Here is a 27,802-nt window from a genome sequence, read left to right on the forward strand (position 1 = left end):
ATAGACAGAAAAATAGATAGGTAGATAGATATATAGATAGGTAGATAGATAGATATGTTACAACAAACAATTTGTTTTTGTTATCATTCTTTTTTTCTTTCTTAAATTGTTTGAGAAGGAATTTCTTCTCTTGTAACTCAGCAAAAATTAACGTATGTAAAGTCTCCACCCACCCACCCACAAATTAACGCGTGTCGAAGTGTTTTCCGTCTTGTGATATTGCACTGGACCTCGCCTCCACTCTCTTTGTTTTGTATCCATTCATTATCTCCTCTCCTTCTATCTCTCTCTCTTTTTCTCTTTCTTTATTATGTTGTATATTTATTCCCTCTCTCTCTTTCCTTCTTCCTTTTTCTCTTCCTCCCCCTCTCTCATTTCCTTTAACAAAACATATCTCTCCCTCTACTACTACAACAACAGCAGCAGAAACAATAAAAACTACTACCACTACCACTACCACTACCACAATAATAATAAATAAGAAAACTAGACTACAACCACAACTACAACGACTACGACTACCTCTATGACCACGACTATGATTACCACCACCACCATCGATCATTGCCTCCATCTTAGGCTCCAAGATTGTAGGTAAGTCTCAAATGCTGTCTGTCTCCTCTGGTATTGACGGTATAGATTGGGTAGTACCTTCCAAGTGGTGGATTGTCTCAGGCACTCCATCCATCGTACGCCCACGAACTCTTTTAATTGGTTGCAAAGGGTGCACTCCTCCTTGGGACGAAACGTCACCTCCCTAGATAGAAAATTTGCCAGCCACACCCAATGTTTTTGTATTTGGTATTCAATTAGCTTGCGAATACAATGCATGATTGATATTAACTTTTCTTATCGTTTGCTCAAAATCCAAGATCGCCTGATCAATGATCTCAGATTGAAACTCGCCGAAGCGCCGTACATGTTCTATAGACAATCGATGTTTTCATCTAATTGCCAGCTTACATTGAGAGCAAGGACATGGGACATGCTGATTAAGATATGCCTCGCGATCTTGAACATCACAACCTTCATCATTCTCCTTCTATCTCTCTCTCTCTTTCTCTTTCTTTATTATGTTGTATGTTTATTCTCTCTCTCTCGTTCCTTCTTTCTTTTTCTCTTCCTCCCCCTCTCATTTTCTTTAAGAAAACATATCTCTCTCTCTACTACTACTACAACAACAACAACAACAACAACAACAGCAACAACTACCACTACCACTACTACAACAACAACAACAACAAATAAGAAAAGTAGACAACAATAAACAAGAAAACAAAAAAAAAACTATTACTACTACTATAATAATAACAATAACAATAACAAACAAGAAAACCACTACCACTACCACTACCACTACCACTACTACAACAACAACAACAAATAAGAAAACTAAACAACAATAAACAAGAAAACAAAAAAAACTATTACTACTACTACAACAACAACAGCAGCAATAACAACTACCACTACCACTACCACTACCACTACAACAAATAAAAAAACTAGACAACAATAAACAAGAAAACAAAAAAAACTAATACTACTACAATAATAACAACAATAACAATAACAAATAAGAAAACCACTACTACTACTACAACCTCAACTACGATGACTACGACTACGTCTACGACCACAACTACAATTACTACCACCACCAACACTATAATAAACAAGAAAAGAAGAAAAAACAACAACAACAACAACTACTACTACTACTACTACAATAACAATAACAAAGAAAAGAGGAAAAAACTACTACTACTACTACTACTACTACTACTACAATAAAAAACAAGAAAATTAAACAACAATAAATAAGAAAAGAAAAAAAACTACTACTACTACAACAACAACAAACAAGTAAAATACTATTACTACTACTAGTACTAGTACTATAATCATGACTACGACCACGACTAAGACCACTACAATAACTCTCTACCACTAGCACTACCACTACCACTACAATAAACAAGAATAGAAAAAAAATCAACAATAACAATAACTACTATTACTACTACTACTACTACAAACAAGAAAAGAAGAAGAAAATATTACTAATACTATAATCATGACTACGACCACGACTAAGACCACTACAACAACTCTCTACCACTATCACTATCACTACCACTACAATAAACAAGAATAGAAAAAAAATCAACAATAACAATAACTATTACTACTACTACTACTACTATTACTACTACTACAAACAAGAAAAGAAGAAAAAAATATTACTAGTACTATAATCATGACTACGACCACAACTAAGACCACTACAACAACTCTCTACCACTATCACTACCACTACCACTACAATAAACAAGAATAGAAAAAAAATCAACAATAACAATAACTACTACTACTACAAACAATAAAAGAATAAAAAAATATTACTGCTACCACTACTATAACAACAACAAACAAGAAAACTAAACAACAATAAATAACAAAAGAAAAAAAACTGCTACTACATCAAAAAAACCTTCTTTGTAACTCTTTAAATAGAAATTTAATCTTGTTACATGTAGTTATGGGGCTTGTTGCCTACAGCCTTGCCTTCAACCAAGCATCGCATGCTACAATAATTGTAACGCTAGTGTCTTGCTCTTAAGTTGGCGTGCTCCTAATGGTGGAGCAACACGTTTATGCTTTGCATTTAGCTACTATTTCATCATCTTGAATAGCCTGAAAATAAACATGTTTGATAAATTGATCACGAATGACATCTTTCGATGTCGAAGGGCTGCACCGCCCACATGCACTTAGTAGACATGTTTGCAACGCTCACATGCATGACTTACAAGCTAAAGGGTTAGAAGAGAAATATGAGGAACAACGACCTTTAAATGTTTCACTTTGCTGAATTGGCTTCCATTGATTTCCTCTGCATAAAGTGCAAAGGCCTACCAAAAACTTTATACTGAAATTCTTAAACATTCGAGGGTACTTTGATATAGCAACATATCCTTCGTTCAATCCCAGACACTCGCTATACTCTCCAGTGTAGTACCTGTCACTACGGCAATGCAAAACGCCATGGTTGGAGTGATTAGTACTCATAGTCATCATAATAATAACTGTGATCATTATAGTACTCATAATCATCACAATAATCATTGTGATAATTATAGTCATCATCATAATCACTGTGATCATTATACTCATAGTAATCATAATAATCAGATTCAAAGTCATCAAAGCCAATTAAGTCGCCGTGATCGGGTGGAGAGAACTTCAGAAGTCTTCTTCGACACTCCGAAACAAGGGAGTCATCCAGCTTAACTTTACGTGGATTACAGCCACTCAAGTCCAGGCTCTCTAAGTTGGTGCAGCCGCTGAGGATACATTGGAGCCCTTCGCTTGTCAGTCTGTCCGATGCTAAGACCAGGTGCTTGAGTCGCCTAAAATATGTTGCAATAGCAGACGACAGAACATCGCAATTTCCATAAGGACCAATCTGTGAGACCTCGAGACTAATGATAGAAGCACAGTTTTTGCCGAAAGCTTCCAGCGTCTCAGTGGTAGATAAGCGGCACCCAGAAATATCGAGGTGGGCGAGGTGGGGCAAGCTTGGAGCGATCTTCTGCAAGCATTCTTCACTTACGTTAATCACACCATACGGAATTCGAAGCACGTGAATACACTGCCAATCCTGCGGCCTGCAGTTAATCAAGACGCGCGTATAATCTTATTTTGTTTCAAGCACAGTTTCAATTAGGTTAAACATATCCGCATCTCTCTCTCTCTCTCTCTCTCTCTCTCTCTCAGGCGGCGCATACTAAATTAAAACCTTTCAGCGAGAAGGGACAGTAATGTGTCAGAGCACCAGACGCATAACGTGAGCTCGCGGAGGCAACCCCGGCTTCTCTGTAGCGCCAGTTGAGACAGCATCTCCAAATCGTGTATTAACCCACGCGGCCAGTGGCCGTCGATCCACGTGTAATCTCGAAACAGAATATCGGAGCACAGGGTTTCGAGGTTCACGACCTGCCAACAGGCGGCCTCGTCCTGCAGGAGGCGGCTCCATGCTTTGCAAACCCTGGGCAGCGTCCGAAGGCGGTCCCGCAGAGGCACGCGATTGAAAATGCTCGCCATTAAAGCGCCTGGCATCATCTGGATCCCACAAGGACAAGAAGAATAATCAGGGGGAGGGGTACGAACAGAAGAAGATGAGCCAGCCGGTCCTGGATCAGGCATTGGCGAATCCATCGATCGTGAGGCTGCAGGCAGCGGGCTCCGCGTACACTATTTCATATTTCATAGTGAGAGGCATCGATAAAGAAAATCTTAATAAAACCCGCCACATTAATCGCCTCATCATATTTTGGTGATCCATAGCTGCATCGAAGTTTGCCAAATATTTCTCGAGTGTCTGTAAAAGCATTATCGAGAATCGACACAACCACCTTTCACTCGAAAAAATCGTATGAGCTCACGATGCTACATGTTTGCTCAATGATCAAAGGCAATGTTGTGGCTCGTTTCAATGAGTACTAGGGCAAGACAAATATAGGGAGAATCCTGGACTAGGAGTGGGGCAAGAAAGGACTTGTTCCCACCATGCTAAGGATCGCAACCAAGATGGGAATCCATGGTGAATTCTGGACTTCCCATGATCTCCTAGTTTGGCATTCGTGTCCAAATTGGTTCTAATCCAGATCACTAACGCAAAGCATTTCAATATTCTTATCTAACTTTTTTAAATATTCTTTTTTCAAACTTGTCCAAATTGGAAAGGAAATATTTCTAAAGTGGGATATTGGAAAGGAAGTTTATTTTTACTCATTTGGCACCTATCTATGTCCATTGAAATAGAATGTCAAACATTGAAAATGGCAGGAGTCGCTTTCATCCATGCATTCAAACCATTTTTCTTGGCCAGTGGTGGAACTAGTTGGTATCTACCAGACGTGGTGGAGGTAGGTTCAAAGTTGCTGGTACCAAATTGGACTGGGAGTGCAAATATTCTAAGTCGTAAGCAAGAGTAAAATGATGCCACACATCTAAATTACATGAAAGGACTTCTAACCCAACTTGTAGGAATCAACATTGAAATGCAAGAAGATGTCTGCATCAATGTTCTACTTAAAAGTTTGCCTCCTGAATATAATAATGTATCAACAACTCTAATCCATATGCCAAACCCCGAACTTGTTGATATCTAGGCATCATTGTTAGAGGAGGAAAAGATCTAAAAAATAAGGAATAACCAAGCACCTCTAGAGATGAACATGCATTAAGTCCAAGCCGCCATTAATGCTCGTGCCTGCAGTCCTTGTGGTCCAGAAGTCTTTGGGAACTCCCCTACTACTCCCTGCACTGTGTACCTGTGACTTGAAATTTCATGTGACTAGAAAATTGTAACTGGGTAAAATGAGAGACTAACTGGGACCAAGAACCTAGGCTCTGATAACAGTTGTCAAGGAGAGGAACTGAGAGAGAGAAAGAGAAGAGAGAAGAGGAAGAACAAAAGAGAGAGAAAGACAGTTACGAGGAGAGAGAAAGACTAGAAAAGAGGGAAAGAAGACACGGAAGCTTGGAGAGCAAGGTGAAGGAGAAAGAAGACTTGTATATTTATCAGATAATGAAAAATTAAGTCTCTCTCACCTTATATACCAGCCAGTGTAGCTAGTATTTCCCCGTTATTAAATCCCCCTCTCTTACACTATCTCACGCTCACTAATAGATACAGAGGATAGACCATACTCACATCCCCATCTGGTTCGGATGAAAGCTCACATCACTTAGGGGGTTGTCGATGAAGATCGCTACATATGTTGATGAAGAGGCATACCCAGGGAGGTAGCCAACAGATTGGAACTTGATTTCATATGTAGAGTGTGTCGTCTTTGGAAAATGTAGTCCATTTTAGGGAATCAGTCCTTTGAATGAGACTGCTAATCAAGTGCACCAAGGGAGGTGGCTCTGGAAAGTTTTGTTTGAAAAGGTTGGGCTAGTGATTCAACTGTTCTGGACTGCGAGGTGTTGCCACCTTTTCCACATTCAGCTTCTTGTCGAAGGGTGTTTACCGCCTTGTCTTGAAACGAGGCCTACTATGACAGGGAATTGCTTCCTTTTCTCCCATAGCAGTTTGTTTATATATTTTTTCTTTTTTCTTTTTCTTTTTTTTCTTTTAATAAAGAGAATGGTAGAAATATCATGTAGTAGGACCATCCTCATTGCCACTACTGGATCAGACGAGAGGAGAACAGAGTAAGGATGGGAGGTGTCTATTAACAGAACGAGACCGCCTCATGAGGAAGATCATAAGAGCTATCAGAACCAAAAGGAGAAGAATAGTGCGACGCCCACAAGGAAAAGGGTGCATCGACTATGATTGTTAGGATCCCGAGGGAGGGAAGTACTTCTTCAAGCAATAGCCATTGATTAGAAAGGGATCATCAGAGGCATCAATGGCCTGCACTTGGACAGAGCCCATTAGGATTGATAGCAAGTACCTTATAGGGGCCCATCCAATGTTGTTGAAACTTCCCAAATCGCGAGTCATTGGCCATGACAAGATCACCTTCTTTGAACTTTTTATGCTTGATCAAGCTGTCATGATAGACCTTGCATCACGCTTGAGTGGTTTCCATGCACTGCAGGGCCATCCATTGAATCTCATCCAAACATTCCAAATGCAGTAGGCAGTGCTGGAGGGACTCATCATCTCTGAGGCATTCTTTAACTGCCACTCGCAAAGAGGGAAACTCTAGCTCAACAAGGAAGATGGCTTCTGTGCCATACACCAAGTGGAAAGGAGTTTATTCTGTAGTTGCCTTATAAAAGGTTCTGTACGCCTAGAGGGCCTTTGTAAGTCGATCATCCCAATCGAAGTGATGTGCGGCAATTGTCCTTGTTAGGATCGAGTAGAGGATGTGATTGGTGACTTTGAATTGGCCATTGGCTCTGGGTAATAGGTGGTGGACTTGGGATGGCAGATCTTATACAATTTCGTCAACTCTTCCATGATCTTGTTAAGAAAATGAGTACCTCTGTCACTTACCAGCTCGAGGGGACTACCAAAATAGGTGATAATATTCTTTACATGAACAGGGCTATGCTATTACCATTGTCCCACTTTAGAGCTTTAGCTTCACACCACTTTGTGACATAATCCGTACATACCAGGATGTATATGTTCTGCTTTCGTCTAGTAAGTGGATCAATGGGACCCACAAAATCAATTCTCCACTTCTCGAACGGCTCTAGGGGAAGGATAGGTTGCAGTGGCATGGCACTTTTTTTGGTGGATTTTCCCATTTGCTGACAAGCATCTCATCTCTTGTAGTAGTCATAAGTATCCTTGTGGAGGGTCGGCACCAGTATCCTGTGAGTAGGGCCTTTCTGGCTGTTAATTCTCCTGCAAAGTATCCACCACAAAGGCTCATCATGGCATGCTTTCAATACTATGCCGATTTTGTCTCATGCAACACATCTTCGCAACACTTAATCTTTGCCTCTCTTGTACAGTGCACCGCCTAGTAAGGTGTAGGGGGCTGATTCCAACAGAAGGTTTTTCTTCTCACGGCTCGAGGTGCCAAGGGGATACTGTTGAGTTGCTAGGAGGTTGGCTATGTCTGTGTACTATGGGGTAACTATTTCAACTAGAAACAAGGAAGCATTAAGAAGGTCTGGATCATCATGTTTCTCTTCTGGAGTTTGAGGGATCTGTGACAAATGATCGGCTAGGACATGGGAAGGCTTAGTGACCACTTCAAAATTGAACTCTTGGAACAGGAGCAACCATCTCATCATTTGTCCTTTAACATCTGCTTTGTTCATTAGGAAGGACAAGGCTTCATGGTCCATGTAGAACTTGAATTTTGTTGACAATAGATAGTGTCGAAACTTCTCTAATGTAAACGCCATTGCTAAGTACTCAAGCTCTGTCACTGTGTAGTTCCGCTCTCGGTCAGTTACTTTTTGACTTGCATAATAGATTGGTTGATCTAATCTGGAGGGGTCCTTTTGACATAAGACAACAACTAGCCCTTCAATTGATGCATCTGTGTGCACATGGAAATCCTTTGTCCAATCAGGAGGCTGCAGGATGGGTGCTTTGATGAGGCTCTGTTTTAGGATATTAAATGCTTCTTCACAATCATCAGTCCAAAGGAAATCTGCATCTTTCCTTAGGAGCTTATGTAGAGGGGCTTGCCTAGTTGAAAAATGTGCAATAAATCTTCTGTAGTAGCCCACATGGCCAAGAAATCCTCTCAATTGCTTGAGGTTTGTTGGTGCTGTCAAGGCAGCAATCTTCTCAATCTTCACCGGGTCTGTTGCAATCCCTTGTGCAAACAAAATATGACCCAGATAACTCCTGATGAGACACCAAAGACACATTTGTCGGGGTTGAGAGAAATCCCATACTCTCAGCATTTGTCAAAACATTGCTCTAGGTGTCCCCAATACTCACGGATTAAGCTATAAACACAGAAGTCATTGTGAAACATCTCAATGAAATCATGCAGATGGTTTTGGAAGGCAGCCATCATTACTCGTTGGAAGGTGGCAAGAGTATTATAGAGCCCAAACAACATCTAAAAATTTACCTAAATTCATCGAAATTTTATTTTAAATTTTAAAAATAGGCTAAAAAATACTAAAAAATATAGATCCATTGTTGAAGCATGATGGTTCAATTTTCACTCAGGGTTGATTGCCAAAAGCTAGTTATTAAATTTATTTTTAAGAAAAAAATATAATAATTCAAAAAGTAAAAATTAAAAATTAAAAAAGAATACAAACAACGAAAAAAACACATAGATCATAATAAAAATAATAATACCACCTAAACACTAATCCAAATTAACTAAACCAAATATGACCGAACTAACCTTGCCTTCATATTTTTAAAAAAAGAATAAGGTGTTTCATTTTTTCTTTTAGTAGTGGCTTTTTTCTTTTTTGTTGGACTCATTGCATCTTGGGATCCATCCATGCACCCTCAGTCTCTTGCATACACACCCCTGCCAGGTATTTATATTTTCTGCTTTATTTAAAATTTTATCATCCCTTAACCACAGTTAGTGGTTAAAATGAAGTTAAATCACCAACTTTTCCACGAGCACTTGCGCAAAACACACATTTTTCTAAACAATTAAAATGAACCAGTCATTCACTTAGCACGCACTTCGTGCGCTATAAACACATCTAAGTTTATTAAAAATGAGACCATCGTCACAAGTACACGCACTACACAAAAAGTGTTAAACACACACTTAATTTTTAATTAATGAATATGCATTTAGAGACCCAGTTTGGGTATTGGAGTGTAATAAAATTTCACCCACTGTTAATAATTTATTAAAATGAACCCTTCACTAAAATCATTCCCCTCACTACACTTTTTTCCGTTTTCAATAAATGTGCTTTGTGGGATGGGTACGTGCAGTCTTTCAAGTTGTCATTGCTTACAGAAGTTCTGGTTATGTCCTGAGTGGGTTATTGAGATATTATGGTTTGATTGTATGATACGATTACAGATGCGGTCTGTAGTTTTCTTTTCTACCTGATATGAGGTCTCAGGTGCATGTTTGTTGCATAGTATGAAGCTTTCGGTCACATATGTGTAGAGATAATGCCGATTTTTTTCTAGGATGTGGATTGTTTGGGGTGGTCAATTGGTTAGTCATGTCTGTGTGCTTATTTTGGTCGATTTCTTTTTAATGGATATTCTGTTGTTTTGCAGGCATTCCCTATGATTGTTTGTGTGTGTGGTGTGTGTAATTTATTTGAATGGCGCCTCAAGCTCCTCCTCCAGTCCCGTACGTCCCATTGGTCTCTCACGATTATTCTTTATTGCTGGAGTCTAAACTTATTGGCAATGCATGCTTAACAAAGTTCATCGTACTCTCCTTATCACTCATTCTAGAGGATACTGATACTTGTGATCAGTTTCTAGCCTCTTATAGTAAGAGGTCTAGTCTTGTCAGAGGAACAGTTGTACAATTGATGCCTAAAAGTTTGGGCAAGGCTCTATCTTTATCCTATCGAGAAGACTCTTTCCCTACTACTAGACAATTATTCTCAAATGAGCATATCCTTAAATTGTTGCAGAAGTAGACCCAGGATGTGTTGGATCCCAAGAAGATTCTTATCACTTCTGGCATCAGTGTCTCCATGATCTCCAATCCCGTGTGGAAGCAGCTTTAGTCTAAACAACCAATCCTAGTGAAAACTTAGGGCACATAAAGAGTATTAGAAAATAGATTGTTTCCCGATACTCTTTATCCTTTTCGTGGAGTTGATCTAACAAGTGCTAGTAGATGTTCAATCAGGCGTTTATCAGACTTGGTAATGTAACTAATGTTACATTTGGATCTTATCTTTCTGTCTTTTTGGCATATGCCACCCCTTCAAAGAAAGTTCCTACCTTGATAGTTGATCCACCAAATGCTCCTCCCCCTAACTGAATACTTTAATGTCATCATTGAGGATCTTGATCCTATCCCTCCTGTGGTAGTTTAGAGGAAACACTTAAAACGAGTGGCTAAATCAGCCCCAACTCCTCCTCCAATCTCTGTTCCTGATCAATCTAGCAGTCACCTCCCAGTTTTCCTCATAATGCTGAATCTTTTCAGAGCACATCGTGAGGATACTCTGGAGATTTCCATCCCTTGAGTGCAATGCTTGGTAACTAGAGATGCAATTTCCTTCCTATGTCAAGATGTTCAACGTTCTATTGAGCTCTCAGTGAATGCATGTATCCAACAACTCTATTTATCTTGCTATGATGAAGTACAACAGACCAAAGAAGAGCTGACAAAGGAAAATATATATCTAGCTTCTGCTCATGAATGCTTTTGTGATCTTTGTACCCAAATGGAGCAACAGACTAAGATCATTGATGCTTAGAAAATGGAAATTTCTAGTTTGCACACTCAATTGGTTGACACTAACACTCAAGTGGTTAATGTAATTGACGAATGGGATAGATTATTGAAAGAATCTCACGAGCTTCATGCTTTGTTAGCCGCCCAGACAGAGGAGCTTAAGATAGCCAATACCACCTTAGACCACAACCAAAACCAAATTCGGCACCTTAACAAGCAACTGGTCAGGTCACGTTCTTCTTCACAGAGCCCTGTTTGTAATATATCAATTATTTTCATGGAATTTTTTTTAACACTGTCCGCGGCAGTTCGTGTTGGAGGGGGGTGAAGGATTTAGTAAGGACAGCAAGTTTCTCGTTGGAGCTTGCTTATCCTCAAGTTCATGTAGGGCGACATGAGGGGAGGGAGGAATTCCTTCCCTCTCCCTATAAAAACCCCGCAACCAAGGGGGAGTGGGGAAAGGAGGAGAAAGAAGGACGATGCTACCCAAAGGCAGACGAGGAGGAAACCTGCTGAGACTACCGCCGCATACAGCCGTCGATCCGATTTGGAGCACTGCGTGTCGTCACCATTGCGGCTTAAACCCCCCCTGCCACGTGAAGCATAGAAGCTTCTTAGAAGATGCTTCTCAAGGGGGGGCTAATTAAGCCCCCTTTCATCCCCTTGTGTTGCCCTTCAATTTTCCCCCCTCCCGGTTTTATCTTCTTAAAGGCCTTTCACCCCCTTGTGTTGCCCTTCAATTTTACCCCTCCCGGTTTAAATCCTTCTTAAGGGCCTTCTTAGCCCCTTTTCCCTTGGTTCAAATCCACCTTAAAACCCCCTCCCCCCCCCCTGTGTTTAACCTATAAACCCCTTGTGTTACCCTTCATCTTTCCCCCCCCTGGGTTTGAAACCCCTAAGTCCTTTTAACCTCGTGTCCACACACCCTCCCCCGTGTCCAAAAATCCCTTCAAGGTCCCCCTCCTATACCTTTCACTCCCATGTCCAAAGATCTCCCAAGGCCCCTTCATATACCTCTCGAAACACACACACAACCCCCGTGTTTTAAGGCCCTCATCGCATGGGTGTTGGAACCCCGTAATTTAAACCTTCCCCCATATTTAACCCTTAAGCCCCTTTCCTTTGGGCTTGTTACTTTTTCCTCCATGTGTAAAACCCTATAGGGCCTTTTCCTTGGGCCTTGTAAGCCTTTCCCTCCCAAAAGAATTAAGGCCTTAAAGGTCTTATTATCCCCTCCTCGTGGTTAATCCCTTAACGATTCCTTGCCTCGAAAAAGAGAAGAAGAGTATTGAAGCGACGGTGGAATTCCGAAAAGGAGTGTAAAGCTCCTTCCACATTCGAAGGACTACAACTGCGATGCCTCCTAAAAAAGTCCAAGGAGTAGCTGCGCGAGGGTCATCTCCCGGTATCCATGTGGATGTCTCACCCCAAACCCAGGTTTTTTTTTCCTTCTTAATTTTATATCGGTTTTAATTCAATTGTGCAAGATGAATTGTTAGGGATAAGATATATTTTGTCCTAGTTATTTACGATGAAGGAATTTAGTTTAATTAAATATGCAAAATCAATAAAATATAAACATAGTTTTCCTTCAAAAAGCATTATGCATTGAAACGAATTATGTGCAAGATTATTTAGCCACTAAAGTAGTATACTTCGGTTAAATCTAGAAGATATAAAACTGTATCTTGCACTATTAACCCCTATTCTTTTTACAACGAATCATCATGGAAGGTGCGAATCGTGAAAGGTTTCTTATGATGCTTAAACTCTAGGAAGTTGTCATTGCTAACTGCATAACTTAGCAAGGGAAAGATTGCTTATTTGGCATGAGTTTTGTTCGCAAGGAAAAATGAAGATTAATTGAATTTACCTAACCTCAAATCAATAAAGTTTAGGATTGAAAAATCAATTGACACATAGATAACAAATCGTGCGGAGGTGATCTCGATATTACCTTCTAAAAGTTAACCAAATTAATATAAACTTAGAAATACCTATGCTGCAAAATATTCATTGGGAATGAATTAAAATCCAAGAAAAATTTATACCTTAAATACTTGCCCACATTCCCTGATTATAGGGTCAGTAAATTGAAAAGGTAAAAGAACTAGAGTTTGTCCCTGAGTTTCTTAAAAGAAAATAATAAAGCTAGGAAACCCTAAATGGCCCATCGCTATGATGCTTATTTTTCCCTTGATCAATCCAACTCAACAGTCATCTTACCTCTCCTTTCCCAACCTCAGGGTGCTCCTCAAATTCCAATCTTTACCTATTGTTCTTTCATTGAAGATCGAGTTTTTTCCCCTTTCCCCCCTTGTCCTTCCTCATCTATCCATATACCTTCTACTTTTTCTGCTTTTTATCAATTAACACCTTCCTTAACTAATTCGCTTAAATTTTTAGCTAATCCTTCTTTAGCTTATTCCTCATTTTATGATTTGGCCTACCCATCTCTTCATCCTCTTTTACTCATTCCTCTTCCATCTCCTACCACTTCTATTTCTCAACCCCCTCAGTTGGTTAGTGGGTATGAAGGATTTGATTAGCAGATTCCAAGAAGAAGAGGATGGAGCTCAACTAATTCTCTTACGTGACCATAGATTAATTGGCCATTAATTCTAGGGGACTGGACAACTGCTAGTCAAGCGTACCAAAATTATCTCCATTTTGCCCAACAATATTCACAATCTCTAGATCCTTCAATGAGATGGACAACTCATTTTGCTTGGTACCTAGCATATATGCATAGGCATTTCCATAACGATCAAAAGGCCATTTCCAAGATTTTTATGAATGTCAATGTGAACATTGATTCCCAACAACTGGATGTCCTATATTTTCATGCCCTTTGTCTTCCTAGCAGATACCTTGTTTTGCTAGAAAGGATGATGTGCTACTTTCAATTCTTTCAAAATCCTCCAAAATCTTTTGTAGATGAATCCTTATCCTCCATGGATCGCTTTTGTAATCATCAAGCTTTCAAGAGGGATCATCTTCACTATTACTCCTGAATGTATCTTCTATGCTTCTTAATGATATATCTCTTTTTTTAAAAGGTGCCATTCAAATGGTTGTTTTGTGTTTGTGATGTATTAATTTTTATGTTATGAGTTCGTGCTGGTTGAATAATTTGTTTGAAAACTCTTTTTTCGACTATTGACACTAATGGTGGATGGAAAGCCTCGATGCAAAGCTGAGGAACCTCTTATATCCTTTACGAATTTGTCATGACTTTCTATTGTTTATAAGATGTGTTAATGCATAATGATGTTTTCCTTTAGTTGTATTCTTTCTTAGATACATGTGACAATGTTGGGGTCGTGGTTGGGTGGATTATTGAAGATGCTAAAAAAGCTTTAATTTAGCTCTTTACTGAACTTATATTCTTTTTTTCCTTAGGTCGCGATGAGGACACTTCCTTTCTAAATGTGGGGATATGTTGAATGTTGAAATGACTAGATTTTTTGGTTGATTTTTGTTGTTCTTAAGGCCTGAATGGTTGATTTTGATAGATTTTAAGTGATGATTGGTTTTTTTGGAAGTTTTTGAGAGTGTTTTGGATTATATTTATTATGTTTTGGAAGCTCATGATGATTTTTAGTAGAAATATGAGGCTCTGTGATGTTGTGGTACGTTCTGTTGAGGTTCTGATTGGTTCTGATACCTTCTGTTTAGCTTCTATTTTGTTTTGATTTTCTTCTGTATGAAGCATGGATTGATGATTGATGAAGGTTGAAATATTTTGAAAGATTATTGAATAGTTTTTGATAGTTTGGAATGGTTTTAGTATGAGTTATGAGGATCTAATGTTCTTTGATGACTTTTTGTAACCCTCTGTAGACCTTCTGTAGAGCCTCTATCTCTGTTCTGTTTCTGTTCTATAGATCTTCTGTAAGTGTTTTGTGGAATGAGGGTGTGACTTGGGGAAAGTTTTCTAACTTTTGGAAAGGATGAATCTAAGTTCAAAAGAGCTAAAATAAATGGAAGAAGTAGTTGTAGAAGACGCAAGAGTAGACTAGAGTGAAGTGGCATTAGTGAGCTATGAAGAGACATTGTAGTGGCTGTAGTGCCCTTTCATACCTCCCATGCCTCTTGGGAGGTGTATCCACAAACTAAGAAGGTTTATTGAGAGTGATTATTGAGTATTGTAGTAAGGAGATGATGTACTATTGATAGAGAGAGAAAGAGAGAGTCAGAGATAGTCAATTCTATCAAAACAATGTGTCTGTCAATGAGAGATTGAGAGAGAAAAATATGACGACAATGAAGATGAATACTATGTGGTTATTTCCATTCAAAAGTGGTGTATTATTTTGTGTTTCTTGTTCTATTGATTGATTCTATGAAGATGTTGAAGATTATGGTTGATTGGTGAAGTCTGTTTTGGATTGGTCGTCCTCTGTTGGACTTGGTTATATCCATTGAATCCATCCAAGAGGGAATAGAGCTCATGGCCTACCACTGTGTCCAACAGTTGATCTATGAAAGGGATTGGGAAATGATCATTCTTCATCTTCAAGTTGAGCTTTCAAAAGTCCACACATGTTCGAAGTTTCCCGTTCTTCTTGGGTACAACCATAATGCGCGAAACCCATTCACTGTTAACCATGGGATAAATGAACTCCACTTTAAGAAGCTTCAATATTTCGGCCTTTACCAAAGCTGAATATTTAGGATTCATACGCCTTTGTCTCTGCCTCACAGGTTTGGCATCAGGCTCTAGATTGATGTGGTGTTGACAAACTGTAGGGTCAATCCCCTTTAGGTCTTTGTACAACTAAGCAAACACGTCTAAGTTCTCCTGTAGTAGGTCTCGCAGGACCACTAGTTCTTCTTCTGGAAGATTAAGACCCACTTTTAGGTGACATTTAGTACCGTCAGTATCCAAGAACTTCACTTGCCTTTCACCTTCCACTTTGCAGATAAATGTCCCACTGATTGCTTTTGGATAGAGGTTTGACTCCTTCAAGGGAGTAGTATAATCATCTGATGTTCTATTAGAACTAGTGTTTTCCTTCTGAACAATTGACTCATTTGTCTAGTGCGATTGCTGGAAGGGTATCAAAGCTTTGTTTGTTTCTATGTGAGTGGTGATGTCTTTTGGACTTAGGGATTCATCTTCACAGGATGCATCTAGGAATGTCATATAGCACGGACCTTATATAAGCCGTGGCTCTAATGGCTCTAACTTCTATTGACAAGGGACATCATCATCATATTTTCTCTAGAATGAATGGTTAGGGAAACAAGAGCCATTGGTAAACTTAATTTTTATACCTTTGATCCATTGCTTATACAAATTCTGCATACTTTATGGTCCATTGGTCAACCAAAATGAAACCATGGTCATTCCATCTAACACCTCGATATCTTCGGTCTCCAAGGTCTTTGTAGGGACATCAACAAGATCGTCCCTATTAGAGGAACTTCTTCATCTGCACTTTCATAATCTGCTTCGTTTTCTTCCTCATCATTTTCATCCTCTTCCTTTGGAGGTTCTATCTCTGCTTTTGTAGAGGCTCTATAGGAGAAGAACAAGTCCTCTACCTCTGTGTCTGCTTCTGCTTCTGTCTCTTGCTCTGTCTTTGCTTTTAACTCGGTCTCAGACTCTGCAACTGCCATATAACAGGGAGAACAATACATCCATACTTTTGTCTCGCTGTTAGAGGTAATTTCAGAAGTCAATTTGGGTTGAGGCACGAGGTATTCTCCCATGGACAAAGACTTTGCTTCCTTTGATAGTAGGCTTATAATGCCCACTGTTAGGGACTGTGCCTCTGTTTTCTTGGAAAAGATATGTTAGACTGCCTCTTTGTCTCTTGATGTACCATGTGTTACTTCATTGAAAGAGTTTGTTATGACTTCGATGGATGTAGATCCATTGCCTTTTTGCAATCCATACAATTTCAACACCGCTTCATTGGGTCCTCTACCTAGGGTTAGAGTGCCTTTGAACTAGTCCCGTCCTGGCTCTTGCTTCAAAAATCCAAGGTCTTCCCAATAACCGAGGGTATGAGGTCCCATAAGAATTTGGTTTGACCACCAAATATGTCAGCCCAATAGTCTCTTCCTACAAGGGTTGTTTTTACGTATGGGAGGATGCCCAATGGTTTGATTCTACTTTGGTCTGCCAATCTGATAAGCCACTAGGTAGGTTGAATTTCTTGCAAACCTGGATCCTTCATTGTTACATCCGTCATTATGTTTACTGATGAGTCTCCATCAATCAATGCATTTGAAATAAAGCATCCTTCTATCCATACACTTATCTCTGGGGTTCCAAGATCTAGGAAGGCGTCAGCCACATCCACTTCTTTCACAGGTTCTGAGGCTTTATTGGAATTTGTTGTTATTGGGGGAGCAATCCTTAGGCTGCATCTTCTTGTCAAAATGCTTTTGAATCTTTTTTGGCAAATGGGAGACAACATCAGCAAACTGTTAGAAGGTTAGGTTAGGTTTAAAGGTGTCTAGGTCTTTAACCAAATCATACTCTTTGATAGGACCCACAGGCTTTTCCAATTGACTGGGAAATGGGGCCACGCCCACTTTCATCTTTCCTTTTTCTTGTAGGAGTGGCAACATCTGCGCTTCTTCTTCATGAGAAGGGGCTTCCGCATCCCCTATTTCCTGGACCTTTAGTCTTGTTTTTGCTTCTATCTCTATAGCTTTCTGTGGCTCTGTAGTGCTCTATACTTTCTTACTCTGGATTGCATTGTTTTGATTTTCCTAAGGGAGGTTGAATTTCAAAGTCTTTGCAAAAGGAACGTTCTCTTTTGGAACTACGAGTTCTCCTTTCTTTGCTCATGTTATTGTGGCCACTTCCAATTCCACCAAATTGGAAGCAGGTTCCTGGGTCTTCTATTGGGTATCAGAAGTAGATTTCATAAGGGTTGGACTTGGACAATCTTTTGCAGTGTGGCCTTCTCCTTTGCATCAACTGCATAAGGGCTTGTAATCCACATATCTTCTAGGATTTGGACAATTCGGTGAGATATGACCCTTTTCTTCACATCTGTAACATTTGACTTCCAATCTCTGACCACTGCCAAACTGTTGTTCTCTGTAACTTTGAGAGAGAAATCTCCTTGGACCAAAATTAGGACCAAACTCCCTAGGATTTGGTTCAATGTCCTACGTTGTCATTTTGGATTCTAGCAAGTTGAATCTTGTGTTTTAATATTTTTGTCTTCATTCGTGCATCTCTTTCAGAGATAAGATATCCTCTGTATGGTTCTTCCTCAAATAGTATGAACAAAAGGTCCACAAATGGTTAGTTTTTGAGTACATTCAGTGGCTAAATGTCCCCCTTGATGGCACTTTCCGCACCATGTATTTGAATGCATCACATCTCTTCCACCTCCGATAGGAGTGGATATATTAGTGGTATTTACCTTTAGCATTTGTAGCTATTCTATAATCACATCCATAAGCTCTTTCTTAATATTTGTGATGACTGAGTTGGATAGGTAGTCCTTTAGATTTTCACCTCCTGATGTACTTGTAGTAGGATTTTGGGCAGCTTTTGTGATTACTGCATACATGAGTTGGGTTGATCTAGGAAGTCCTCTATTCTAGTTCTCATTTAGAGCTCCTATTGAGACTTGGGGCTGTTGATTCCAGTGGGTAGGATTCTGTTGTTGTTGTGGTTGAACTATCATTTGAGGCATTGTCATTTGGCGGCAACTGTGGATTAGGTGCATTGTACTGCGACACTATTTGCATCTGGGGATAGGGGTAGGGAACCGTCCTTGGGACTGCATTTGGAGGATATGCCATTCTTGCATGGGAGGAGGTAAGACTCCTCTCCCTGGAGTCATTGAAAACCTTGCTTTAACTTTGTCATATAGTCTTGCACCTTTCACTACAGTTTGTAGATTGACTGGTCTTCTCAATTCCACGAACTTGCAAAATTTTGGTTGTAGGCCTCTAAGGAACACTCCTTTCTAGATGCCTTCATCCAAATGATGGTTAGTCCATCTCTTCAGGATGGATTCCATTCGAGAGACATAAGCTTCTACTCTTTCTCTAGAGGACTGGTTCATGAACTCCTCTTGCATCCACTCTTCAAAAGCTTCACACCTAAATTTAGTGTGGAAGGCCAACTTCAGGTCGTCCCATGTGCCAAAAGTTCTTGGTGTTTGTCTCTCATACCATTGAAATACCACGCCCTTGAAAGTGGCAGGGAAGATTGCTAACCAATGCTTAGGGGTTCTTGCATTGTTAGCCACACATGCTACCATAAACTCTGCTACATGAAGATCAGAGTCTTCATTATACTCTCCCTTAAAAATTGGCATTGGGATTACATTTGCTAGCATGTCATCAATATTTCTAGGACAAATCTGACTAGGAAGGGGACCTTGAGTCACCATGGGGACTTCTGTAAAGATTGATTTTAGGGCATCAAAGGAGGCTTTTGATGCAAGCTCCTTGTCAGCCTTGATTCTTGCCTTCTCTTTTCTCACGTACCTTTGGACTTGTTCTAATGCTTGCCTCTTGATTGTGTCATTCATCAAGGGGTTGGCTCCAACCACTTGGTTTGTACTCAACAGAACAGAATCAGAGAGGGACTTCAGCCTCTGGAGGATTCTCTTGCCAACATCTCTTCTACTTCCTTCTTTTCAACATCTCTAAATTCAACTTTCAAACCACTACAGAGGGGGAGATATTCCGTTTTGAAAGCATCAAAACTCATTCTTCTTAGAATCGTTGTTGTGCCATCATCATAATAACGCCAACTTCTGATGGTTTCAATAGTGTATGTTGTAAAGAACACTCTGTCTACTAACTTCCAGTGGGTTGCTAATTGGACAAAGAGAAGATTGTAAGAACATTAAGCATCCCACGTATCTTACTGTTCAAATTTTAACTCTTTTCTTTCTTGTTTTCGTGAACCTCCACTGACCATGACTCCTAAAGCTTCTTCATGATCTCCCACTTGATGATGTCTGAAAACTTCTCAATGAATACCAAATATTCCATGGATGGTTATTCTATCTGTTTCTACTCTTCAGTTTGTTCCCAAACAAATTGCCACCAAGATAAATGTCTCTGTTGCTTCAACAGGAAGAGGAAATAGTCCACCACATAGAGCTTGCATCATGATGGTAATATGTTTCCACCATTCTGGTATGAACTTCTTGTAGAAAGTGGCTTTGATAATGAGAATATTCAACTCTTTAGTGGAAGAAGGAAATTTGCAAGTATCCATCAAAATTTTCTCTTCTTGGCAATGCCATTTCCTTCATTTTCAGCCTCTTTTAATGCTTGTTGATAGCAAGTTTCCCTAGCTACGCACCAAAAACATGGAGCCCCAAGAGGAACACCAAGGAAAAGGGGTTTCTACTACAAGAAAATCTATCTTGTAACATCAAAAAGTTTTTGTTTCATTCTTTTGAGAACCACAACAAGGAAAATAACAAATCTTCACATAGTATCATACTAGATATCTCTCACGGATTTGATAGAATCAACCATAATCTTCAACATCTTCATAAAATCCATCAATAGAACAAGAAACACAAAAGAATACACCACTTTTGAATGGAAATAATCACATAGTATTCATCTTCATTGTCTTCATATTTTTCTCTCTCAATCTCTCATAGACAGACATATTGTTTTGATAATTGACTATCTCTGACTCTCTCTTTCTCTCTCTATCAATAGTACATCATCTCCTTACTAAAATACTCAATAATCACTCTCAATTATCCTTCTTAGGTCGTGGATGCACCTCCCAAGATTCATGGGAGGTATGAAAGGGCACCAAAGCCACTACATTGTCTCTTCATAGCTTACTATGGTCACTTCACTCCAGTTTGCTTTTGAGTCTTCAACAACTGCTTCTTCCATTTGTTTTAGCTCTTTTGAAATTAGATGCATCCTTTCCAAAAGTTATAAAACTTTTCAAAAGTCACACCCTCATTCCACATAACACTTATAGAAGATCTACAGAACAGAACATGAACAAGAATAGAACAAAGGCAGAGACTCTACAAAAGGTCTACAGAGGGTTACAGAAAGTCATCAGAGAACATTAGATTCTCATAACTCATACTAAAACCATTCCAAACTATAAAAAACTATTCAATAATCTTTCAAAATATTTCAAACTTCATTAATCATCAATCCATGCTTCATACATAAGAAAAAAAACAAAACAAAAGCTAAACAGAAGGTATATTAGAACCTACCAAAACATCACAAAGCCTCATATTTCTACTAAAAATCATCATGAGCTTCCAAAACATAATCAATATCATCCAAAACACTCTCAAGCACTTCCAAAACAACCAATCATCACTCAAAATCCATCAAAATCAACCATTCAGGCCTCAAGAACAACAAAAATCAACCAAAAAATCTAGTCATTTCAGCATTCAACATGTGACCCTTGTGGAGAAGGCGAGAAATTCGGAGTCAGGCTTGATGGCAAGGTTGATGAACTCCTTGAAAATGTTGGCATTGAAGACGAAACTTGGCATGGATCTCCTTGTCGAGACAATGGCACCGATGGGGATCTTAGGCTTGGTCAAGAAAGAGGCCTATGCAAAGGCTATGGAGGCTTATGTTGTGCTAAGAGAGGGGGAAGAGAGAATATGAGTCGAGAAGAAAGCTTTCCTTGAAAAGCAGCTGTAGTCAAAGTTATCTCTAAGTCCTATGAGCCTCCAACTTGGCCATGGTGAAATTTCCAAGAAAGGCTGCCATCTCTGGTACTCCTTGATTCCGGTGGTCTTTCAATGCTATTCTTGTCCTAATGTACCTATGCACTTGAGTAACTAGGATTCGTGAACTAAAAAGAAACTAAAACTAGAGAGAGGAGGGAAACAAGAAGGGACCAAATACCTAAGCTCTAATACCAATTGTAATGAATGAGACCTAGGAGAGAGAAGGAGAGAAGGGAGAGATTGCATAGAGGAGAGAGAAAGAGGATGAAGATGAGGGAAGAAGAGAGAGAAAGACTAGTACAAGAGAGAGAAAGACATGAAAAGAGAGAGAAAGAGAAGGAAGCCATGAAATCTGGAAGGAAGGGAAAAGAGACTTGATTATTGATAAATTGATACCCTAATTGAGTCTCTCAACACCTTATATACCCCGTCAAAATAACTGGGTATTCCCATGCTAACCCATATCCTACTCGTCTATCCCCACTCTCTTACAATCTCATAATCGAACTCCTGTAAAGTGATTAAACACTTTGTTAAACGGTAAGGCGGTTGCAACTTGTTCATCAATAGTCTAAGTCATTTTCCCTTCATAAAAAATACCACTTTCTCATAGGGAGAATATAGTGCTTAAATTTATTTGTTGCAAAAACCATTCCAATGCACAATTTCTCTATATAAGTATAGTATCTCCAATTTATGACTAGCAAAGACTATTGGATGATACCATTTCCCTTTCCAAATTTGGGCTAAACAATAGCTAATACTATGAATTGGTTGTTGAAAATATATAAAAGATCTCATCTCTTTTGGGTGCTTTTAGGATTTGCGCTTTTGCTAGTTCTTGCTTCACATCCTCAAAAGATACCTGAAAAGCTTCACTTTAATTAAATAGACAGTTAAAAGATAAGTTTGTCAATGGCAACATTCCTTCGGCAAACACATTGATAAATCTATTAAAACACCCCACTGATGGAAAAAGCTGAGCACCTCTTTTGGACTGTGTGGCAGAGTCATAGCAACTATGATCTTTATCTTTTTAGGGCCAGTTGGCATCCCCTCTAAGCTAACCACATGCCCTAATAACAACCCATAAGGTACCTGAAAGACGCACTTTCATGGATAAGAGCAATGCAAAACTGTCTACAATGCTTAAAACATATTTTTAAAATAATGAGTTGTCTTTTTCTTATGATGGTTACCCCCAGATCATCGATGAAAACTTTCAACTCTTCTAGTGAGACGTCACCAAAAGATTTATTAGTTGTACATTGCCAAGACCTTGGTGCATTGCATAACCCAAAGGCCATTACATGATGTGCAAAGGTACCAAAGACAGTGATAAATGTTGTTTTCAACTTATCTTCCTTCACAATACCATTTGGTTGTATCTAGGAAAGAAATCCATAAATAAACAGATTTCCCTACCTACTAATTGGTCTAAAATTTAATCAATGAATGGTAATAGATACTAGTCCTTAACTGTCTACTTATTAAGCTCTCCAAAATCTATGTAAAGAAGAATTTGATTATTCTTATACTTCTTGATAACAAATGGTGAACACCACTCTGTGTGTAACCAACTTTCTATAGTTTTTTCAATTCTTTGAATAGTTCATCCCTTAGTTTGAAAGGCATACGTCTTTCTTTTTGTCACGTGGAGCAGCTACCTTCCTTAAGGGGAATGATATAAATAGCATGGCTAAGAGGTATACCTCTCAGCTCATCATAACTCCAAGCAAAGATATCGTGGAATTCTTGAATCAAGGACACATAGTCCTTCCTTTCTTCCAAAATTAGCATGGACCCTAATTTAATTGGCCGTGAATCTTTTAGTGTACCAAGGTCCAATTCAATTATGTCCACATCTCTTACCCTATCTTGAGCCTCTGCTTGTTCAAAGTTACTTGATAGATATCCTCTATGTAGTGGACCCCTCATTGGATTCATCACTTGATGACATCACACTACTAGCTACATCCTCCAATGTATCTCTCTATAGAGGATAACGAAACTCTCTCAGTTTGAGGAGATTCAGGGTAGGCATCCTCCAATGTATCTCTCTATAGAGGATAAAGAAACTCTCTTAGTCTGAGAAGATTTAGGGTAGGCATCTACTACTATATGTTTAGCACCTTTGCTAAAGACCAACAAACTAGTGGATGTATCAACCTAACAGTCTGCTTGTAAGATCATGTAATCTATCCAGTCCTTGATATATTTTAGTAGTCCATTGGGAGTCTGATCTATAAGATGCTTCCTATCACTTCCACGGAATGTCATAGGGTATATCAAATAGCGAGTCTCGAGTCTACTCTGCAACGAAGAGTATCAGCTAACCCGGTTAGGATAGACCTGAATCTTTCTGGGATTCTAAAGGTCAAGTCATACTACAACATTCTAGCATCGGTCTTCAGATGATCTACTTTTCGTAGAGCATCTAAACTGAGATGGACTCATATCGCACTTGGTTCAAGGAGAATGGAGAATGAGAGGGATGCATTGCTCAAAATCTCTACTAGTACAGTAAAATCCCATTCCAGTCCCCTAAAACAACATGCGCCAGGGTTCTACCCTACATTAACTAAGTGAGCAGTGTTCCTCTTGTTGACATTGATACGGTTATTACATGAGTAGAGGAGGTAGATTCATGATTATAAGTGGCCTATACCTCTAGGGAAAACTGGAATCTGAGTCTAGGTGTTGGAAATACTTTAGCACTGACGAATGGAGGTCAAGGGATGCCCATAAGTACTTTCGATGGGAGAGGAAGAATGATTCAAAATATGCGCATGTTGCCATCTCCTCCCAGTGTGATCATGCCTATGGCTAGTCAGATGCCTCGACCTAGTGTTGAAGGCCAAATAATAAATCCTAATGATGTTCCAAGGAATGAATAGCTGATTTCTCAATCAAGTGGTTAGGCCAATGGAACGATAGGTAGACGATCGCAGTTATGAGATGATGAAGCACTATATTGGCATGATCACATAACAATGTAGTCAAATAGTTGTTTATGTCAATTTCCTTAAGAAGTAGTAGAATTTGATATGGAGCAAATGTCTTGAAGAGGGTATCCCCTCAAGATTCAGCTGTAAGTGGTGTGGCAGTCAACATTTCCCTAGAAATTATCAAAATGTTAATTTTGACATATGCAAAAAGTTTGGCTACTTAGCAGGTAGTTGTTGGAGCAAGATTAGCTCTCTGGAGAAAGAAAGTAAATAGCCAGGTCTAGTCAACCATCGAGTGTAAGGAAATAATCTTCAACAAGATAAGGGACCAAAACAAATACTGTAAAGAGGGAATGTTATTGTAGAGGAGCTGCCTAGTGGCAATGGAGTAAGCCTTGTTGAAGTTATATGTATCAATGGCACTAAAGCTTCTAATCTATGGGTCATTACAAGAGGTCAAAAGGGTAAAGATAGTGACAAAGACAAGGTAAAACGTAAAACTTGTTGAGGAAAATCATAAGCAAGATGATAAGGGGACACAAGTCCTTAACCTTGACGTAGAAGAAAGACCTCTAAAAGCTATTGATGGTAAAGCTAACACCAAGAAGGATAAAGAATTTCCAAAGAAGAAGGAAAAATCAAAGAAAGAGATACCAAATCTTGTTCATAGATCAAAGGAGAGAATGGTCGGTGTGGGAGAAGAGAGCTATTGCTAACTATCACGAATTTGATTTAGCAAGTTCTCTTTGTGAAGTTAAGCCAAATGTTAAATGGAGTATGACAATCATGCCCATACAATGCTTGCAAAGGTGTCATTTGAATACTTTGCTGGTAAGAAGCATTATAGGAAAACTGTGCCAATGGTAGATATTGGATCCATTTCTTGGGTTCGCGGCAGCAATACGCTCTAAGAATATGTTCAATGACTTGGTTGAATCTCTCAGTTTGGCCATTAGTTTGAGAGTGATAGGCTGTACTGAAATAGATTTGAGTCCCAGTAGCCTCAAATATCCCTCTCTAGAAGTGAGATGTGAAGAGGGAGTTGCGATCACTAACGATCCTTCTAGGCAACCCATGGAGTTTGAATATGTCCTTGATGAATAATATGGCAATATCTAAAGCTTTATAGTTTGTCTTGACTGGAATGAGATGTGCAATCTTGGTGAGCATATCTACTATAACCATAATTGAATTGTATCCTCCTTTAACTGAAGGTAACCCAACAACAAATTCCATGCTGATAAATTCCCACTTCATTTGGGGAATGTCAAGAGGTTGCAAATTCTGAGGCATCTTGACATGCTCTACCTTAATGTGCTGGCAAGACAAACATTTAGTGATATATTTGAGTACATCTCCCTTAAGCCTTTCCCAATGGTAGCTTTTCCTGACATCGTTGAGGGTCTTGACATATCCGAGATGGCCTGAAAAGGGGGGAATCATGTGCTTCCCAGAGTATTCTCTATTTGAGTTTCTTACTTGAGGGTATGCATAATCTTGTCCTAAAATAGACAAGTCCCCCATTGACTGAGAAATCCTGATATTTGACTTTAAGTTTGGGGTTTTGGTCCTTCTCCAAAATCTTCTTTATCATCTTTAGATATTCTGGGTCATGGCTAGCTTTTTCCTTAGCTGGTTCAAGGATAGGGTTACTAGGCATTGACATCATAGTTGCTAATGATTTTGCCATTGAAGATTTCTCCATAATAAGAGAGTTGAGGAATGCCTTGTGACTTAAGGCATTAGTGACCACGTTCTCTTTACCAGGTCAATACCCAATCTCAAAGTCATATTCCTGCAAAACCTCAATCAAATTACGTTGTTGCATATTGAGCTCGGTCTGGGTGAAGATCCATTTGAGACTCTTATGGTCTGTGATCAAAGAGAATTTGTTGCCAAGAAAATAGTGTTGCAAAAGTTATAGGCCATGAATAATTACGAGCAGCTCCAGGTCATGAGTAGCATAATTCTTTTCATGGGTTTTTAGCTTCCTCGAAGAATATGTTATAGAATGACCTTCTTGCATTAGTACAGAGCCTAGTGCAAGTGAGCTAGCATCCGTGACAACTTCCAATTCCTTGGTCAAATTAGGGCTATCACTAAGCTATGCTAGACAAGACATTAGAGCTGCCAAGGTGTAATATTTCCGCGTACCCGTACCGTAAATATTAACTTTCCGCACGCCGTGTAAACCCTGTACAAGGGTATCTCTTGCATTGAAATTGTTGACCGCGTAATGTGTGACCCGCGCGCGTGAAATGGGGTCCTCCGCTTTGGTAAATCAGGACCGGGAGATCAAAACTGCAAGACCCGCAAAAACACCCTCTTGGGAGGGACAATTTAATTAAATTAAGGCAAATTTTTTTTCTATTATCCCTTCCCCAACCGATGCATGGCTGGAGGAGAGGGAGTGTGGAGGGGGGATGGCCAAGTGAGGGATTGCATGAGGTAGTTCTCCACGTGGGTGGAGACCCTCTTCCCCACCCCCATTCCTATATAAACACCCCCCATCAAGGGGGTGTGCTAGAGAGGGGGAGAGAAAGGAGTGTGAGGGAGGCTATGGAGGGACAGACGGCCGTGGGCAGAAGACCGTGCCGATGTGAAGGGAGGAAGGGCCGTGGAGAGGGAGGAGGCGCCGGACATGAGAGGGAGGAGGTGCAGGCGTGAAGAAGGGAGGGGGACGGCTGGACGGGCTGTGAGAAGGAGGGGATGGGCCGTGTGAAGGGGAGAGAAGGTCGCCGTGGAGGAGAAGCCGCTGGGGAGCCGCTGGCCGCTGGGGGAGCCGCCGACAGGAGTCGCCACCTCGCTGGGAACCACCAGGCCGCCGCCACTGGATCACGAACCCCCCCCCTCTGCCAACATGGCCACGTGCTGGAGAAGCTTCTTAGAAGCTTCTCTAGGAAGCTTCTAAGGGGGCTTCTCTAAGCCCCCTTCCCGCGGAGCCTTTATAGCCCATTTTACCCCGGGATTTAATCCCCTTTCCCTTTTTATTCCCACACAGCCCGTATTAGCTGGTGTAAGCCCTCTTCTCACGGATTCCCAACACAAGACCCTTCCCACCGATCACCCATAAGCCTTCTAGGCTCAGATTTAAAGCTCCGTCCCGCTAGATCCTCCAAAAGTCCAATTTTTCCCCTCGGGTTTTGGAGAGGAAGCCCATAAAGGCCTTCCCACTAATCACTTACAAGGCCGGTCCTAGGATTTTTGGAAGGAGAAGAATAACTCTAAAGGCCCATTCTTGCAAGGCCCATTCGCAAGAGCCCTTTTCCGCGAACATCATCGTGAGGGCCACACAATCCTTCCTAAACCCGAAATTTCAAGGTGGATTAAA

The 27,802-nt window shown here is 40.0% G+C and overlaps 1 protein-coding gene across 1 annotated transcript; it reads right to left on the bottom strand.

Annotated features, from left to right (window-relative positions):
* Positions 1 to 3,061: 3,061 nt before the first annotated feature.
* LOC148023274 (putative F-box/LRR-repeat protein 9) lies at positions 3,062 to 4,209 on the bottom strand. Its single transcript, XM_087695347.1, has 2 exons — positions 3,803 to 4,209; positions 3,062 to 3,671 (listed from the first exon to the last, which is right to left on the bottom strand). The coding sequence occupies exons 1-2, from the start codon at positions 4,207 to 4,209 to the stop codon at positions 3,062 to 3,064; spliced, it is 1,017 nt and encodes a 338-aa protein (XP_087551473.1).
* Between the last annotated feature and the right edge of the window lie 23,593 nt (positions 4,210 to 27,802).

This window comes from Lygodium microphyllum, chromosome 16 (assembly GCF_053477565.2).
Source record: "Lygodium microphyllum isolate KBCC chromosome 16, Lygodium_microphyllum_v1.1.10, whole genome shotgun sequence".
Classification (NCBI taxonomy): Eukaryota; Viridiplantae; Streptophyta; class Polypodiopsida; order Schizaeales; family Lygodiaceae; genus Lygodium; species Lygodium microphyllum.